This window comes from Kryptolebias marmoratus, linkage group LG20 (genome assembly GCF_001649575.2).
Source record: "Kryptolebias marmoratus isolate JLee-2015 linkage group LG20, ASM164957v2, whole genome shotgun sequence".
NCBI classification, from domain to species: domain Eukaryota; kingdom Metazoa; phylum Chordata; class Actinopteri; order Cyprinodontiformes; family Rivulidae; genus Kryptolebias; species Kryptolebias marmoratus.
Genome location: NC_051449.1, coordinates 14,903,330 through 14,923,481, shown reverse-complemented (window position 1 = coordinate 14,923,481; position 20,152 = coordinate 14,903,330). Strand labels below are relative to the sequence as shown.

Sequence of the window (20,152 nt, the reverse complement as noted above, 5' to 3'; positions counted from 1 at the left end):
TTGGAGAAAAAGGTTTGGTGCAAAAATCACATCTCTCACAGGACTGAACACTCCAAGGAGCACAGAGTTAAATCAGCCCTTGACATTTGGTTTGTCCACTTTGTTTTTCTTCATTCGAGGTCTGATTTGCAATCTGCTCTCATTCTGTTTCACCCTCTTCTGCAACTCTGGCTGGAAAAAAGAAAAACACTGCATCCCGTACATCCTATCTTTAAGGAGCAGACAGTAAAAACTGCACTGCTTCCACAGTGTAGATGTATTGTATATGTGTTTTTCTAACATTTGGTTAAACATTCTGACATATTTACACAGAAACACATTTACATTTAGACACCCGCCTCACAACAAAGCAGTCTGAAATATTTTCATCCTCTTTAACCTGCTTACTTTAGACCTAGGCAAAAGCAACTAATTGTCTGCAATTATTCATTCACCTGTCAAAGTCTTTGCACAATAAGAGTAAATAAATCACAGAGTTACATAAAGGCAATAATACATTATTTAACTACATTATAAGGGAACATCACAGGTCAAGTTTCCTATAATAGTTAATCATGAAATAAGGCTTTGGTTAGTAAAAACAACAGAAAACCTTTGTTGACAGCAATGAGTCTGAAGTAAACATAAAGAAATCAGACAGTAAGTGGAGATGTTTTTGCTGTCTGATTGTGACAATAAAGTGCAGATAAAATATCACCGAACAGTAGTTTTTTTTCAGCAGAATGCTCCTGTGTTCGTACCTTACCTGACATGTGTGAGTTAATGGTGTGGATCATGAGCGGGTGATGGACGGGTCTCATGTACTGAGACGGGGCAGCCATGTGATTGACGTGCTCCACAGGCGCCGTGTGGTGAAGAACACTGACCTAAAAGAGGCAAGAAGACAATTCAAGTCACAATTTTGGAGAGATTATTAATTAATTTATAAATAATTAATTAAAGGCCTTGCATCCCTTGAACTACTCCATATCACCACTGCTTTTTAGGCCAGAGTTTTAAAACTGAGATGATCTTATGATGAGAAGAGACAGAGTTTGAGTGGTTTTTAGTAAACCTTGTAAATGAGTGATCTCATGTAATACTGCAAGATTGATTCAGAGTCCTGAGGGTGAGTCTCAGCTACTACCACAACACATTTTAGCTCAGTTTTTGTAAAGTTAAAGCTATTTTGCCTTCAGCAGCCCTCAATAAACACATGCAAACAAGAGAAACACTAAAGAGGGGAACGTCTAACTCAAATCTGAAAACCTGCCTCCATGTTGAACTCGTTGCTGGTGTATCGCCCGTTGAGTTCAGAGCAGGTGAGTCTGAACCTTCTCTCCGTCAGAGAGGCCGGTCTCCAGTTCCTGTAGCGCAGCTGCCTCAGTGCCTGCTCGTAGTGGGCCATGGAGTCCACACCTGGTTACAGAAAAACTCAGCGTCATCCCACAGTCCAGCATGTATTACACATGAAACACACTCGCCCTCCTGCACAAAGAGGGAGCCGACTTTTTAGACCCACATTAAGATTTAAAATTATGAGCCTTAAGGAGTGTTTTACTGTCAGAGAATTAGCTTTCCTCACCATATATTGATATTCCAGATGTGGAGTTTGTGGCATCAAGATGTTTTCCCAGCAGAGCACTGTGATGGATCTCCAGACTCTCTCTTTCAGGATTCAGTTCATCCCCGATCACCAGAACATCACAGTAGTCCAGGTTGTGCATCACCTCCATCACACCGGGCCTGCGGGCTGGACACACAGACACGCGTGTAGTGTGTAAAAAAAGATGCCAAATAAGCAGGAGAGACTCAGGCAAAATGTTTCTAAAAGCCCAAGAGTCTTCTAAACTTTCAGTTTATTAACAAATACCGTGAACTACCTGCTGTGACAAAGCAACGTTGGACTAAAACCCGAAGCATTTTCTGAACTCACGTCCACCGAAGGCGTCGCCCTTCATCACGGTGCTGGTGATGCGAAGCTCTTTGAAGGGAGCCACACCCAGCGGGCTGCGGAGGTCACTGGCGGGCCTGATGTGCTGCTTCGATCCTGTGATGGTAATTCTGGGTTCACTGGGCACCAGTACCATGACCACCGCTTTGATGTCTGGGATGGAGAGACACGTTTCCTCCCCGAAACACCTGACACACAAACAGACGACGACGGGAGACAAGAGCAGAAACGACTGACTCACTGATTGTTTGTGTTGCTGGTGATGATGTGTCTGCCACCCACAGCAAACGTGAGATTTTTCGTTATTGGGGGCAAATAATGGAAAAAAAACACTGAGATGGAAAAAATTCTGAGTGGAAGAACGATTTTGCTTAGTAAACCAAACTGACTGAGACTGAAAGGGAAATCTGACCTTTTATTTTATGTTATTACTAGTTGCAGATTGAAAATGTTCTGAATGCAGGATGATACCACAGGCTGTGGTCATTCACAAGAAATAAAGAAAACCTTTAGGAACCTCTTAATCAGGGACGATCTGCAGATTTCTCAGATTGTCTGAGTAAATTGATCTGCCTTTATTTTATCAACAGCAGCTTTACAGAGTCTAAAATCCTCAGGTGTTGCTCACCTCACTTTATCAAACAACACAAAGCTCATTTTGACCCCCGCCTTCGATCAGAGCTTAACAAATGTGCTTTATGGACTGTGCTCAATGATAAATACACACCACCTGCAATCAGGCATTACGTTTAATGCAGCTTTTCGTTGTGGTTTGAGGAGAACCACGTCGCATATAGGAGCAGCAGAGGAAATACTGATGAGATCACGCTGCAATTATAAAAAACATAACAAACCCAAAAACTACTCAGTGTGAAAAGTGGCATTTTAAACATTTTTTAAAAAATATTTGAGTATCAGGTTCTTTCCAGCTTTAGTCAAAATTAAAGTGACTGTAATTTGTGGTTGGAAAGAATTTTTAAATAATATTTCTGTCACCCTTTATTATTTTTTTTTAATCTGAAGACCTTTTGTAGATTTTGCCAGATGAATAATTTTGGCTGGATGAATCGTGGAACTGAAGAGATTATCATTAATCCAATAAAGAACATGATTCATTTGATGAATATCTTCATTTAATGTTGAAGTAATCTGTCTGTTTTCACAATTAGATGGTATTATTACTCACACTGAACTATCAATCAATAAACAGTCAATCAATAAAACAAACATGTTTTATTCTAAGAGATTGACCTCATCCTCCTGAAGTTCTGCTGTTTGGGTTCGGTTTAACCAATTCAAATCAAATTTAAAAGGAGACGCATAGAAAGTAAAACAAACACAAAACTAAAGCAAGGATATAAAGACTTTAGTGATGTCATTTTTGCAAACACCATAAAGCTTTATGTCCTGAACATACAGCTGCTCAGTTTAATAGTTTTCACACTAACGATCCAATCTTTGCCATTTCACTGACAGTTCAGTGGCTTGAAGACAAAAGCAGACACAACACATCTGCTTTCACACACCTTGCTTTAAATAAATTGGATTAGAAATTATATATGCTTTGTTTCCCTTAAGTCTTCTACTGATAATTAAAAATCGCACACATGTGAGCATGGTGTGTGATAATGAGTTCTTGTACTGCAGGAAAAGCTTCTTGGAGAAAAATGTTCTTACTTGCTGCTATAACAAACACAGATCACATAAGAAATCAGACAACGCAAACCTCCATGACTCATTAAAGATTGAGCTGTTCTGCACATAAATCAGGTTTCTGTCTTCATCCAAATCCAAATTAATTTGAGAATGAAGCAAAGACTATACAGATGTATCAAGTGTGTGTAAATGCAGGGTGACACATATACGTTTGTAATCTTATTAAGCAGAACACAGTTAGAGGATGTGGACACAGAGACACAGATTGATCTAAAAAAGGTAAATTTACAGATAAAACCCACATGGAAACAGCCACACATTTGCATATGATAGGGATCCTTTTCAATAAGTTTAACCATTAAAACAGTGGGAACAATCACCAAAAAACAACCTGATGGGTTGATACTGATACTCACACACTCAGTGTTCAATTAGAAATGTTACAAACTGTGAACTTTGAAGCCTTTACAGTTTTATGTCATATTTATGGTAACATCTTTCAGTGTCTGAACAATAAACCAAAATGCCTCTCACTTAAAGTGGCTGCTTTATTGTAAGAGTCAGCATTATTGTCTCTGAAAATGCTAAGAATATGACACAAGCAACACAACTGAGCAGAAATGCTTCAAAAAATGAAAGTAGCATTTCTTAGAGGAATGTAAATCACCTGTCGTTTCAAACAAATGTGTTCTGCAATCTGTTGGCGCTTGGTGTATGTGCTGCAACCACACCAAATTTTAGCTCAACATCTGTAAAACTGGCTGAGTTACAGCCATTTTTGTGTTTGCTGAGGCAGCCATCTTGTATTAAGTTGTAAATGTGCATCGAACAGTAGCTTCAGGGTGTTCATTAAAATGTGTCCACTGGTGCAGGAGATATTTTGCTAACAGAAAAACACACAGAAACAGGCATATACAACCTGAACCCTCGCTTTCATGGCGGTGGGTGATAATGAGCATAAATGCTTCATTACAAGTTTATAGTTATATTTGTAAGTTTTACAAAGAGAAATTGAAATAGCTTAATGTTGGTTTATTGTTTGTAAATTATTTGCTCATTCCTTTTTATTGCCCATCACAGCAGCCCTTTTCTGTCATGGTTCTAATATGTTTAAAGTCAATTGACCAAGACTGCTCTGAGTCAGAGGCAGCAGCTCATCCTTTGTTTGCCGCACTCAAAAATGCCTAAGAACCAGGCTTTAGGCAAATGTTTTTCACAGTGACACTCGAGTAAAGGAAGAAAATACACGAGGCTTTTCATTTCAGCAGTCTTTAACTCGTGTCAAACTGCAAAACTCTTAAACATACAAAAGCTAGTAGAGACAATGAAGTTAAAGAAAGAAATAAACACTATAATTGCTCTTTAGGAATTCAAAGCGTGTTGTATATTATAGTTACTGGCTGGTAAAGGTGGAGCACGTCTGTGTGTGTTCATTTGTTCGTACTGTAAAATATCTCATGAATCACTGAACAAGGTCTAAGGAAACTTTCAGATATTAATCATTGTGTTGAGATCTACAACTGGCTAACCTGTGGAGTCAATCTGATTCAAGATGGCCACCATAGCTAACTGACTGTAGCCTACACAAAAATGACAATAACTTAGTAAATTTTAGAGATACTGAGCTAAAATTTGGTGTGGTAGTAGCTGAGGCTGATCCCCTACTTATACTTTGAGCAGATCATGCAAGATCTGTGTTCAAGACTTTGGCATCAACTTTTGGAGTCAATTGTGCCTGCATGTTAGCAAATTTCATCTCACGAACCATCATACAGACTTTAATACAACTTTTAGTAAATAATCATTGAATCTACAGCATCTACAACTGATTAATTTTTGGAGCCAATGAAATTCAATATGGCTGCCACAACTAATCAACATTAGCCAACACAAAAATGGTGGTAACTCAGTCAGTTTAACAGACTGCACATAACGTTATTTTCAAGGTTTGACCAAAATGGCCACAACTCCATTATTTTTTATTATAAGATGAGCTCAAGTCTAAAACCCACAGTGGGTGATATGCATTCCTTCAAGGAACTTTAGGCCTTTATTAAAAATGAATCCGATGTGTACTCACTGTACAGCGGCGGTGATGTGTAGCCGTCTGAGGCCCGGTGTGGGGAACTGACGTGAGTTGATGTAGGAGACTTTCGTCATGGCTGTGTTGATGCTGTCCACATCTTCTCCCTCCACCACCAGCACAGACTGAGCTGGGTTAAAATGAAACTGGACACACACACACACACACACACATCATATTCAGAAAAGAAACTTCTCATTAGAGTGTAAATACTCTAACTCAAAGACACAAAGTGAGTCTTGCCTCACAATTTTGCTGAATTCCTTTTAATTTCTCAGTACCATTAAAGAAAAGCGTAACAAAATATTCTATGTTCAGACAAAAACACCAACCTTCACTGCTTAAATGCCAAGGTAATAAGAGTTACTATTAAAGGCTGAAGTGTGTAGTGAATTGAAACAGTGTCTTCATATTTTCACGCACCTTTATGTCCTTTGCCAGGCTTTCAAGGGAGTTAATATCAAGGCCTTCTTTGCAGGCCTGCAAGCAGGAGATAACCTTCTGGGTTTCAATGCGGCCCGGTCGGATCGTCAAACCTGAAAGGCTGCCGTGGAAATACTGCGTGAACCTTGAGGTTGCTACCACTCCGCCTAGTGGGAAATAGACAAGACAGGGGGGCGAAGAGTGGAGAAAGGGAAAAAGGAGGCAAGAAGAGAGGTAGGGAGAGGCAAAGTAAGAAGTGATGCTAAAAAGCATTTAAAAGGTAAGAATATAAAACTTTATTTGTTGCTTAGTCAAATAAAAATGAAATGAAAACAATCTGTTAATAAATGTTTAGTTTTCATACTTAGAGGCAAGAGGTAATAAACTGCTTAAAAGTGCTAAAAACACTGTTTAAATTAACATACGACAGAGAATAACTAAAAATGTGTTAGCTACGACAAAAAAGCAAGAAACTTTCTGCATGAAAAACTCAAAATCACATTATACATGTCAAAAAGGAAGCAGAAGAGTGATGAGGTGGGATCACGGGATATCAGAACTTGTGGAGTCCAATAATAGTCTCAGCTCTTTAGCTTTACAATAAATTTTACTCATGAGTTTGACAGATATAAGGGCGTGCTTCACCTAAAGTGTTTGGCTACTACAACAATCAGAGATAAGTCAAATTATATAAAGTAAAATGAAACTGAATGCTGATGGTCACTTCTCTACACACTGTTTACTAGCAAACACAAGCAAAGCTTCTAAAAATCCAACATGAAATTTATGACAAAATCTTTTTTGCAGGTCTTGAATTTCCTTCTTTTGCACTTTTTGCCCATGCAGAACAGTTTGTACTGCTCAATGCTTGATAAAATAAGAAATGAAACAGGATGAATCATGACTGAACATGATCCAAGCAGCCATGGCTCACCTATTTAATATGAAAAAGAACCACAATGATGCATTTATTCTCATTTAGTTTTCTCTCCCATTATCAGCAGAATATAACTTCTTCAACACATATTAAACATTAGCTCCACAGTTTTGTTATTTAAAGTTGCTCCCTTGTTTAATCCAACCTCAGGTTTCTCCTGGAGTAAGACTGTTCTGTGGCGAGTCCTGGGAATTGTAGACAGAACCTTGACGCGTTCTCATGAACGAGCTAACCTGCACATAGCTGGAGGTGTTTTCTCTCTCAGCTCTGTCAGAGTGCACACAAGGAGAGCTGAAAGAGTAGATGCTATCACAGAAATTCAGCCTCCAGCATGCTGAAGAACAGCTTCTCCGAAACCAAGAACAGATTTTTGTTTTTACATATATACCAACTACAGGGTCACCTTCGCCTCAGGTCCAAAACAAACAAGTGTAACAGCAGAATGAGGGTCCGCAATGCTTTTGTTGTCTACAGCTCTCTAAAAATGTTTTCAAAACCTCTTAAAATGTAAATTGTGTCTGAACAAAACATGCACATTCTTATATATACTTGGACACCCTTTAGGTTTAATCACACGTTGCTTCCATGCCAAAGAAAACATTTTATAGATTTCCTTTTTAGAGCCTATGCAGCAACAAATTTTAGACTTTATCACCAAGATGTTGTATTATTGATAGGAGAGTCTGGACTGATGTGAAAAGTCTTCTCCAGCACAAAAATCCCTCATGTGGGAGAAGTCTGAACTGTGAAGTGGCCAATCTGTGTGTGTGAGAATAATGTCCTGTTCTTTCTGAACATTCAGACCAAACAGCCTGTTTCTGTTGCTTCCAGTCTTAAGACTTCATCGCAGTTTGAAGCATCTTTTTTATCAGGGTCTTTTTAAGCTGCTTACAGCCAAACTTTAAGTTCCATCAGGACTGTGATGTGAAAATGTTGCAACTAAGTTCTGAGAGTTGCTGTTTTTTGTTGGTTTTAACCTAGTCTTGATTTTCTGATCTTGATTTTTATTTTCAGACCATGTTTCCTTGATGCAAAAGGACGTTTCGCCTCCGTTCTTCAGGTTTTCTAATATGGTGTTGAACAGTTTCAAACCCAGTGTTGAGTTTTAGCAATCTATGTCAGCTTATTTAATTGATTCAAACCAATGATTCATTTCTTCTGAATCAAAGTAAAATTTTCTCCAAACAAGTCTTTTGAGATAATTGTTTAAGCAATAAGAAGCCACTCACCCAATCAGTTTTGGTTAAATAACTTATCAACTGATAAATTATTTTCTATTTTTCAATCGGATGCTTTTTAGTTAAATTTGAGTATACTGTGTTTATTACTGGGCCAGGTAGTACCAACACACATTAAACTGTACACACACTCAGGCTATATTTGTATTCTGGCATACTACAAAAACATTTTTTTACAAATTAATTCACAGTATATTAAGCTGTTGTTTGCACATGCTAAAGTAAGGACTGTGATTCAAAAATACTAAAACTAATATAAGAATTAAAATTACCTTTATTAATCATTTACACACTATTTGTGTTGTTAGAATTGTGTTGATAATCAAATATATCAGTTCTTATTTCAGTCCACTTTGGAATTTTTTATTTTTTTTGCAAAACCTTGATCTGCAGCCAGAAATTATGAGACAATCCTTATCTGAAGTAGATTTTTGTTATTCTCCCTTTGTGTTTGTCTTTCGTTCACCCACATGAAACAAGGCGAGCACTGTAAATTAGAAATAATGAGTAGAAAACCTTCTAATTTTCTTCCCCATTATCTCTCTTTCTCTTCACCAAGTAGAACTATTTACCATTAGTTTGCTCTTTCTTTGCCCTCTCTCTCTCACACAGTACATCGCTGAAAGGTTTTCATTAAGACAATCTTTGTGTCTTAATAAATACAAGATCAACTTGTCTAGACATGCACTTATGCTTTTACAGATCCATCTAAAGCCAAACTGAAACATTAAAGCAGAAACTCAGACTTTCTATGGTAAGTAGCATGTTTTGAAAACATGCTATGTATTCAGCCAACAATTAAAATATTGAGTTGGCCATTTCTATGCTCAAACAAATCAGTGAGTCTCAGGTTATTTTAATAATTTATTTTAATTTTAAGTAACTAAAAAAGGCTCTCTTCAGGTTTAAATTAGCAAAACCTTTGAAGCACGTGTTGTATAAAGACTGTATATTTGCCCTGTAAATGATGCTGTTTAATTTCTGTAGCTAAAAACTTTGTCATTTTCCTTCGCTTTCATTTTTAGAAAATGGAATTAAAATTTTGTTATTTCACTTTCTCAAAGATTCATTAACACTTCCACACACATACAAACACACATGCTCTAACTGAGACATTCAGTGTGACAGATTTCTTTTAAAATAAATTACTGTGTTAAATCAACAAGTATAAATATTTTAACAGTTTGAGACTTTCAACAAATGACCAGCAGCTTGGGACAGTCTTATTTATGTTTTTATTGAACTGTTTCTTGCAAAACAGGCAGTTCTGACTAACATCAATATCTGCTGAATCTTAGTTTCGTCAATGTTTTTTTTTTATGACAAATCAAAATGAGGTTTGAATTACCTTCAATAATGATTTAAAAGTACTGGTGCTGATTGCTGGGTTGTTTGTCTGCTATTTGTTCATAAATGCCTCAAGAGAATTTCTTTAAATTTTTTACAAGCTTTTATTTAAACTCTAGGATGACCTGCTTAGATTTTGGTGCACAGGTCAAAGGGCACTCTGACCTCATGTCAGGCACTTTATGTGGAAGCAACACTTTAGGAACGCCTTAAGGAAATTGAATTTTATCTGGTTCAAACATTCACTGCACTGATTAAAGATTTGTGGTTTAAACTTAATGGTTACTGTGAACACGAAATCTAAACATACTAAAACGAAAAATAGCACATTTTCTGCAACATTACAACAATTTATCCTCTTATAATAGTGAGAAAAAATTTTATCCAAATAGAAAGAGTCATGATGTTCAAAATCTGCAGCAATGATGGATCAATGTTTTTCAAATTTAATAACCTAAAAAGTGAAGTTTGTGAGCATGTTGAATATTTGGTTTATGAAATAATAACACTACTCATATTGTCACTAAATAATCCTCACAGTCTTGTAAGATAAATAATTTTTTCATGTTTGCACCTGAGCACCTTAACTGTTTATCAGTAAAGTTATTTTGTATAGCATCATACTGGCATCTAACGCTGTTATAAAAACATATATGTGGAGAAATTTCTTGGTACCCTTCCACAATATTAATAATAATAAAACACAACTGATGTAACTGGCCCAAAAGCTCCAGTTTTGACTCACTCCCAGACACTTCGGGGCTTGTCAACATGTGTTTTAATGAGTTCCTGTCTGTCTTTTTTGTGTTTTTCTGTTAATATTGGAGCCCTCCTGGATCTTCGTCCATGGAGCCCATTATGATTCAAAATGCAACGAACAGTACAATCAGAAAGTGACTTAGAGTTTAGCTGGAATGGTTTTGAATGGTTCCCTGGCTCTTTTTCAGCCATCTGTAGTATTGGTCTGATCAAACTGGGGCTGCTCTTCTTCTTGTGTCTGTGTCCTGGGAGTTTTGCTTCAGTCCCATGAAGCTTCTACTTTATAATAATATTGGCAGCTGTGCTGACAGGAACATGAAGCTGCTTGGAGATGGTCTTGTAGCCTTTACCTTTAACATGAATATCTATAATCTTCTTTTTGAGCACCTCAGACAGCTCTCACCTTTGATTTCTCTGCTCCGTGTTTAATGTGAGGCATACAATGATACCAAGCTACCCAGAACTACCTGGTCTGTGGCTGACGAAAAACTTGAAGGCACCTGTGATATTAATTAAGGTTTGAAACGTGACTATAATGCAAATATGAATAACCTCTTTGAGAGTACCAACAAATCTTTCAATGCTGTTTTAGAATATCTTTATAAAATAAACAACAAATCATTTCTTTTTACAGTTTGTTTTGTTTACTCCATCACATACTAAAGGCTTGTAGCTATAATTAGACAATTGCTTTTAACTGAAGCACTTTTTATGAGAAATGAAGCATTGTTTTAAAGACCTGGAAAGGGACCAACAAAGTTATACAGGTCTGTATGTACATATGTATGTATGTCTGTATGTCATACTCAAGATCATCCTGGAGATCATGGTACTGGTGCTGTAGTATCAGGTACATACATAGTACTTTGTGTTATTTTCTTACAGCCACATATCTCAATATTTTGTAGAAGTGAATGTCAGATATGCAAATGTGTGACGGGGGTATTAAGGTAAATGTCTGGGACCTCATTCTTTCACCTGCACAATATTGCCAAAATAAGGCACATCATATCTCATAGTGATTCATGAAAACTAGTTCATGCATTTTTTTACCTCTAGACTGGACTACAGTAATTCTTTATTGTCAGATTGACCCAAATTTTCTCCAGCTGATCCAAAATGCTGCAGCATGAGTTCTGAAAAGCTGAGGACAGGAGACTGAATCAAAGTGAAGATTAAATGCAATCTATTGGTTTTCTTAGCAGGACACCATTTTATGAACAGACATTTAATGTTTTACTGAAGTTGCCTGTACAGGATTAGATTATAATCAGATTGAATTTCTGTTTAACCAGATTTGAACAGAACTGAGGTGTTGTGTAAATTAACTGAACTGAAATAAATGAAAATGAAGTGTTGCTTGCAGCACTTCACTGACTGCCTTTTTTTTCTTATAACTGTGATACATTATATTAAAGGGCAGTACATTGTGCTTTTTTTTCTAATGCATTTGATTCTTACCAGAAATCCCTCCCATGCTGTATTTATGTCTTCTTTACTTAATTATGTGAACACCATGAAAGCATCCTAACAATTTCCCACTCACTGCCATTTTGAACAAATAAAATGAAATGACAAACACCATTTGCTATTCAAACTCCATAAAAACCTTAATGCTAGGGAAAACAGCTTAAAACAACATTCAACTCTTTTTCTTGTTAACCTTATAAGACAACAACAGACAACTTCTTCTTGCTCTCAGGGCAGTGAGAGTACAGTCTGAATGCCGTTTATACTCCACATGTCTCATCGTTATGTTGTTGATTGTGAGGAAAAGAGGATGGAGAAATGAGAGACTCTGAAAGGCAATCTTGTTCGCTAATGGCCTGCAAAGTTATCAGTTGCGGCTTAGTGAAGCTTAAAGCGGCTTCATTGGGATGTAATAGCTGGCAAACTTGTCCTCTATTCACTCCTGCTAATCCTTCCTTCAGGGCTTTCTCTCCCAATCAGAGATTCATAGAAAGAGGCAGCACGAGGAGGCTGTATGAGGCAAGGAGAAGAAATGATGACGACAGACAGAAAATTGCAATCAGGCACAGAATGAAAGAAAATTTGAGCACCAACCGAAATGCCATCAGGATCGAAAGCGTTAGCTGATGCTCACGAGTGTTATGACTGTGATTTAGGCAAGCTGCTGAACGGATCTCCACTGCGTCAGTCTGTCCCGTGAAGCACTTTTAAGAAATTATTCAAGTAATAAACACAGCAGCATTTATTCCTCTGCAGTAACGACTTGCTCTTGTTTGCAGATGCTGGAAATGACATGCAGAATTTCCTGTTGATATCTACTCTGCTTCAAAGGGGAAACACTCACTGCCTTGAGGGAAGAAATCTTAATCCCTTTATTCATTTTAACAGAGACTCCCCTGCTTTCTCACTCTGCCTCTCCGTTTGTGATTTAAATGTAATTTTCAGCATCTCATGGCTGCTGTAACTGATTATCGGTGCAATTTTTCTGTTTACCATCCATACAATGTACTGCCACCATGTTTAGGGAGGATGCAGAAAAATGGATTCATATGAAAATATCTGCGTGCTGCTGCATATAAAACCATCAGATCAGAGAACAGCTGTCAACAATACCTACAACACCGTGTAGCTGCAGCTGTCTGTCTGATTTCAGCTTGTTTAAAACATACGTCTTCTTTCAGAGAAATAAACCTGCACTCGCTCATACACTGACCTTGCCAGCAGGCACCCACAGTCAGCTGCGTATCAATCTTTGAGGAATGGATCGGCCAATCATCTGTCACCAGATAGGGCTCATAGGTCACACCGTCCACAAAGAGCGTCACTGCAGGAAACTCCACGTTGATCACATAGTAGTGCCATTCCTTGTCACAAATCTGCAAAGCACAGGGAGAAAATCATAATATTAAGCTACAGTACGTTCTGTCACTCGTCCATTTATTATGCATTAAAAAAAAGACGGGAAAATGAGTAAAAATAGGACAGTGTTAAAAATATTTCCTCAGGCAATATGCTTTTATTTAAAGGGGTGTCATTTAGATTAGGAGTGGGTTTCTTCTTCTTTTTTTTTTGAGAGGTTGTTGCGGCTATGAAGATGATGATTTACTGCACACCTGTAAGTAGTAAAACCTGAAAGTGCATCAACGCTGTCCGCCTGTCTACCTTTAATAACTGACGCGCAACAAAGCCCTCTCTTCTTCTTCCTTCCTGGATCATCTGCTTCATGTCGTTAGACAGCTAATGAGGTTTCCAACTAATGAGGTGTTCATTAAAGGCACACGAAGGGTGACGAATACAGCTGCGCTGCACAACTTTTAACAACCATTGCAAACATGCTCTGAGTTTTTTTTAGGAGAACCCGTACGGGCACATCCTGTTTTGTCACTTTCCTTCTTCTCATTAGAAATGCTCACAGATCTTGAACAACATGAGGGAAATACAGCATGAGGAAGAGGAAAAAAACAGATGATGGCCTCCACAGAGAAGAATTTTGACTTCCTGTCTGATACATCATCTGTACATACATTTTGATTACTATAAATTTGACAGAGTGAGGGAGTTTCTACAAGGTTTAAAGTGAAACTGAAATTTTGTTTGTGTAAACAGGACAGATTTATGACTTATTGACAATAATGGAATTAAACATGCAAAGAGCTCAGCTGTCAGTCTCAGTCTTCAATCGTTACAGGACAAATAATAACCAGCTCCTGTTGTGTACATGTGTAATGTGAATATTGTGGTGTTGTGGTTCAGTGAAGCAGTGCATGCATCTATTAAACCTAAGTCATAATTAGAGCCTGACATGGATGCACACAGTGGGAAACTAATGATCACAGCATGATGTGAATATGCAATAAGAATGTGCTTGTCTGCGTGTATTATGGTTAATGTTAAGCTTAGCAGATGGAAGAGACAGAAAACTTTCCCATACATTCAATTTGCAGGCTCTTTTGCAGAATTGTAATGGTCAAAGCTGCAGTAGCTTATGTTTTATGGCAGCAGAAATAAGATGTACACAGCATTCAGTTACAATATTTTTTAGCTGAGTTTGCAAACTTGTTATTAAACAGCTCCTTATTTACACATCCAGCTGCACTTACAGAAATACCACAGAAACCTCACATGTACAAACATGAATTAAAGGCCTAGCAATTCATGAAGGAATGCATTATAACTTTCATACCAGAGTTTAAAACTAAGATCCTCTCATGTTGAGGAATGAGTTAAAGCCGTTTTGGTCATATTTTGAGAAAAAAAACACAAAACATATGACAAAATCATACAGTATGTGCAATCTCAAGCAATATTGCAAGATCTCGCAAAATCTGTTAGCAGTGGGAGTATGTGTTGACAATGACTCTCAGCTACCACCGCATTAAATTTTGTGCAAATATCTGTGAAACTAACAGACATTTTTGTGTTTGTTAAGGTCAATAGCTGTGGCAGCCGTCTTCCATAGGGTTGACTCCAAAGATCAATGAGTTGTAAATGAATATTTAGTGATTGCTTTTCGAGAGTTTCAATAAAATCCATCCACTGGTTCATCAGATATTTTGCTAAAACAACAAACAGACACACACATTATTGCCTGCTTTTTACTTTTCAGCGGTGGGCATTAATTAACATGTGTTGTGTGAAACACATGAAAAACATGTTTTGGAACAAAAATTATAAACTTCAGCTGCGAACATCTGTTAAATTAACATGTGAAACTTCTGAAACACGTTCTGCATGTAGAAAACATGCAGCTTTAAACATTTTCAACAAGCTCATGTAATCATACGTGGTCACACAGTTTTCTACATTTGATCACATGTAAAAAACATGCAAAATCCATCCATTTTCTCCGTCAGGCAAGAGAGGATTCTTTTAAGAAACACTTTTATGACCGACACTTTACAATATCAGCCAAGTTTTATTGTGACAAAATTTGATATCCAATTATCCTAACCAGTGTTAGGCATTTCAGTGGCATGTGGTGCATCATTAGGACACAAATATCCTTGTTATATTGTACCTAAAGGCAGACTGTTGTGCCTGTCCAATCAAGTAGCCACTCAAATTCTGAAACTGAGATAATCACATTAAAAATTTCATCTAGTGTGATTTAAAGATGATCCAAATACGTTCGTTATGATCCAGAAAATTAACAACTATTAATAAATTCTACATCAGTGAGTGGTCATTAAAAGAAAATGTTTTTTTCTTGTTTTTTTAACTGCTCAAATGGATAAGACTTAGTGCGTGGCATCTCTGATATATATTGTTGAATTTCTCTCTCTGGCACTCTTTATACAGTAAAATTTAACATTCTTAATTTACAAGTAATGTCCTCTGAGAATTGTGGTTATTCCAGCACAGTTTCCATCCCATTAGTTCGATAACAACTATGCGCCATTATCTGTGTGTTTGAAGCCACTGAGCTTTAATTAGAAATCTAACAAAGTGAAAATCAATCTAAGGGTTGCATCTTTTCTCACTACTTTTTCTGTGACTCTTAAATGAGCAGATATGCTCCTCTGCTGTGGTCACTGGTAATAAAGCCAAATTATTTAAAACAAGATCATTAATTGAAAAGCAGATGCTGCAGCAAGAGGACAACAAATTTCTAAATACCTTTCAAGCAGCTCAACACTAAAACCTCTCAATGTAACTAATTCTGAAAAGTTTTATGTCTTCCTGTGATTCTGAAAAAACTGCTCTACATTTACTGAAGGCAGTGTTTTTGTTCTCAGGTGTCCATGCTATGTTGTGACACGTAAGCCTTAAGAGATTCTCTTTAGTTGTTTTTAATCAATTTTCATCTAAAAAAATACAAAATAAAACAACATGAATTTAGTTTTTGTGGTTTTGATTTTTTGTTTGTTTGTTGATGGTTACAGAAAATCTGCAGTGAACAGATCAGCTTTTAGTCAATGCAGTATTGCTCTTTACCTTATTCAGTTTAATAAAGTATTCTCATTTTGTCTGTGAGTTATATTCCAGCTTTTCCATTCAAATTAGTATTTGTTGTAGAGCACAACTTGAATAAATGAGTCACACATAAATTACATCTCCTTGTACAATGTTTGCAGACATTCAAAACATTCATTACATTTTATACTCCTTCAAAATGCAGAGAATACCTCAGATTTACCTAAAGTATTTCTTTTTTTCAAAAATTAAATTAAGGATGCATGCTTGCCTCTATCTGTTTTTTGATGTTTCTGAAGTCAGCCCCTTTAGCAGTGTGTGAGCATGAGCTAAAACCTTTATTTCTTCTATGAGCTGTAAAATTGATGAAAACATTTTCTCAATTAGCTTGTGTTTTGTATATTTGAATATCTGTCTTTAACTGCAGCATGTTAAGTTTTCTCCATCACAATATTGTAGTGTGGTGAAGGCATGAAAATACAGAAATATGACTTAGATCTAAATACTCTGCATGTTCTAACTCACTCATTGCTTCTTCTAGAAATTATCTGGAAAGGTGATTCGGTACTGATTCTAATCTTATTTATTTCATCAAATGCGGATTTTTTTAAACAATTTATTTGCTTTAGAAAAAAAAGGTTTTGAAGGATTGAACTTGCTGCATTTACAATCACAGTTTGATTGCCTCAACACAAAACAGAGAAGCTGAACAAACAAAATTAGAAATAGAGGTTCTATTTCTGGACCCAGAATTTCACATTTTTTTACATAAATGCACCAAACAAAGGAGCTAAATGACTGGACCACAGGGTAAAACAAGATTAATGCCAAGTCTAGATTAGGCTGGTTTAGAATCAGATCACCAAAACATGGTTAGTAAAAAAGGGGTAACATTAAGCGTGCCAAAGTTATTCTTTCATACCATACAGACTATGGGAGGGAGCACACACATGTAATGCAGCCACAGTGATTCACAGAGTCATGCATCACGGGTAAAAATTCTTATAGTAATCGAAAAAACCTCAAAAAGTGAGGCAATCAAAGAGAGACAAAAATTACACATCAAAAACAAGAGTGCTGGCCGTACAAAAATATGACTGTAACAAAGTGAGTTTCTGTTTTTCTCTCCCACAGTGAAAATGATAGTTTCTTTTTTTGACTTTTTGTCTGTATGCACTCTATTTTCTTGTTTCTTTTTGAGTGCAACTACTAACAAAATAGGTTACAAACAGAAATAGAGGGACCAAAATATGCTTTGGTATTTCAGATATTAGTTTTAAAACACAGTCACAATAACAGCAGATGATGAGAATGTTTTTTATGAGCTTTTAGAACAAATACTATCAATACATTTTTAGATAAATAACAGCACAAAGGCAACAATTAAAAACAAGCAGCTGACAGGCACTAAGGTCAGACTTGTTATAGAAACATATGAACAGAAAATTTGTTACAAATCAACTGGAGTGGCTGTGGTGCTTGAATCAATCTGCACATGTGTGATTACTGTAATTAAAAAGTTTTGGCCTCTGAATCCACTCAGTTAGTCTAAGCTGCTGACTGACTTCAAACATCAGAAATTATGCTGGTGCACAAACGCACGCGCGCACACACACCGTTACTATATGATCAGCAGTATTCTTTCTGCACCTGAGGCACATTTAAATACACACTGCCTGAAAACACATTAATCAGTGGGAGGTTGAAAGTATTTCTCCTCTTCATCAGAGTAACAAGACACTGAAAGCTGAAACACTCTAATGAGCTGCTCCTCAGGCAGGTTGCAGACCTGCTTATGATGAACTCAATTATCACAACAGTCCCTCAACAGAGATATAGAGACATTAAAACCACACCTGTACAAATCCACACTCATTGTAGGTGTTTATCGTATTGTTTTTGGACTTTGATTAAATTTAATTGGTATTTTTTACCAGACAAACAAACAAATCAAAAAATGTATTATTGTGCTTACAGTAGCTGGATTGCAAGATACTGAGTGGTACTTTTTAAACTTCATTATCACTTTCTAAGTTACCTCCATTTTTTAAAAATATCTGAACTAAATAACTGATGGCAATTGTGATTTATATGAAACTTAAAAATATGTATATATATATATCAATAAGCCAAACAAACCAAATGATGTTGAAGTTTGGATAAAAAAACAACTTTTTTTTCCAATGGTTACTTTTTAATATATTTTTTTAACACAACTCATACTGGGGAGTTGATTTATGTCGGAGCGAAATGTCAAGTAACTATAATAAAAGAGGTTTCTTATTTTAGCTGGTATGTAGGACCCCTCCTGTCCCCAACCTCTGCACAGGATTTCTAAAAATCAAAGATGAATATATTCAGTGGAAAATGTTGATGAAAAGAAGAATAAAATATATTCAGAAAGAACTTGTAGGACAATTAAAAGGTCAATCAAGGTCTGATTTTTTGAAAAACTTCATGTACAGTTTTTACAGAACAGTTCTTAGGTTTGCATCTACAAGGTTTTATTTAGCCATTATCATTCTACATTTCAGCAGACTAATGTGCTAAAATGGTGAAGTTGCATGACAAAATATGCATATGTATTTTATATATTTATTGTTTTTTATTACTGCTTCGTATAGTATAAAATACGGACTCTGGTAGTTAGACACTTTGTGCTCTTTTCTTAATTACCATACCAATCCACCCTGCTGATAACCATTCATCTTAGATGATGATGACTAAACCTTAAATTGCTGATCTGGACTCCCTGTGTTCTGTATATTACCATGCAGCTGCAGTAGTTTACTGCTGAGAATAAAACACCAAAGATAAGCTCTTCTATCTTAAGGAAATCTACCACAGACTATTTATGGGTGACTATTACCTCTTATAAATCACCAAACGGAGAAGGAATAGTTTAATAACTACTAGACCTGGAAAATTGTACAGTCTAAAGGCTGATATTACAATTTAGTTTCCACAGTCTCTGGCAAAAAATATTTGGATGGTGTCTGATATGTTTTAGGTCAGTTACTAACAAGCAGAGTACCAAATGTTTGATTTTCTGAGAGGTTATATAACAGAGGTTATATGACCAGTGAAAAAGAATGAGTTCAAACCAAAAACAACTCCTTATTCACAGACAGCTTTAATGCATTTTTAAATCTGCTGACACAAACAGAATAACAAGGACATTCTGCTGACTGCCTGCAGGCCACTTAATAAGGTCAAGTTGATTTGGATTCACTGGAGAGCTTTGAGATGGACAGAAATTATAAAATAGACACAGAAGCTGTATGAAGGTGTTCTGATGTGTTTCTTGGAGCTGTGTGCCTTATCAGCAGTCAACTGTCAGGAACATCAAGGTCTGTGAATGTTGTTTAACTTTTTGATTTGTTGTTGTTGCTCAATGTTCCTTCTGTTTGGTTCCAATCAAAATTTGTTAGTTTCTGTTTTTAATATAGATATATTTTAAGAACAATTTAACAAATGGAATTTGCACTTAGTCTGTTACTGAGAAAGATCACTCTGGTTGCTCAGCATGAAGAATTAGGTCAAGTAAAATGAGATGGCATAGTAAAAAACAAAACACAACAAAAAGAAGCAACCCTAACCTACAATCATATCATTAATGTCAAATCTGAGTTTGAATTACTCAGATAAAGCCCGGATCTGTCAGTGATTTTGTGCCAGAAATGTGGACTCAGCTCTTGCTTTGGTTCTTCAGGGACCTAACTGAATGTTAAAACAATCCCAGCACCCCATACCTCAGCAGCACTTCCTCCAAACTTCATAACTGGGCACAGTATTAAGCCTTCTCCAGGTCCACAAGACATATTTGAGATCGACAATCAAACTCTCTTAACCTCTTTAACAACTGTGCAAAGGTTAAGATTTGGTCTTCTGAA

The 20,152-nt window shown here is 36.6% G+C and overlaps 1 protein-coding gene across 1 annotated transcript in view; it reads right to left on the bottom strand.

Annotated features, from left to right (window-relative positions):
* The window catches only part of clstn2 (calsyntenin 2), a 151,214-nt gene that overhangs the window by 3,007 nt on the left and 128,055 nt on the right, over nucleotides 1–20,152 (bottom strand). The window contains exons 10-16 of the mRNA XM_017422299.3: nucleotides 13,060–13,222; nucleotides 6,096–6,262; nucleotides 5,670–5,818; nucleotides 1,916–2,121; nucleotides 1,565–1,732; nucleotides 1,253–1,398; nucleotides 746–866 (exon numbers count right to left, since the gene is read on the bottom strand). Of these exons, the coding sequence (XP_017277788.1) occupies nucleotides 746–866; nucleotides 1,253–1,398; nucleotides 1,565–1,732; nucleotides 1,916–2,121; nucleotides 5,670–5,818; nucleotides 6,096–6,262; nucleotides 13,060–13,222 (1,120 nt within the window). The remainder of the gene's footprint in view (nucleotides 1–745; nucleotides 867–1,252; nucleotides 1,399–1,564; nucleotides 1,733–1,915; nucleotides 2,122–5,669; nucleotides 5,819–6,095; nucleotides 6,263–13,059; nucleotides 13,223–20,152) is intronic.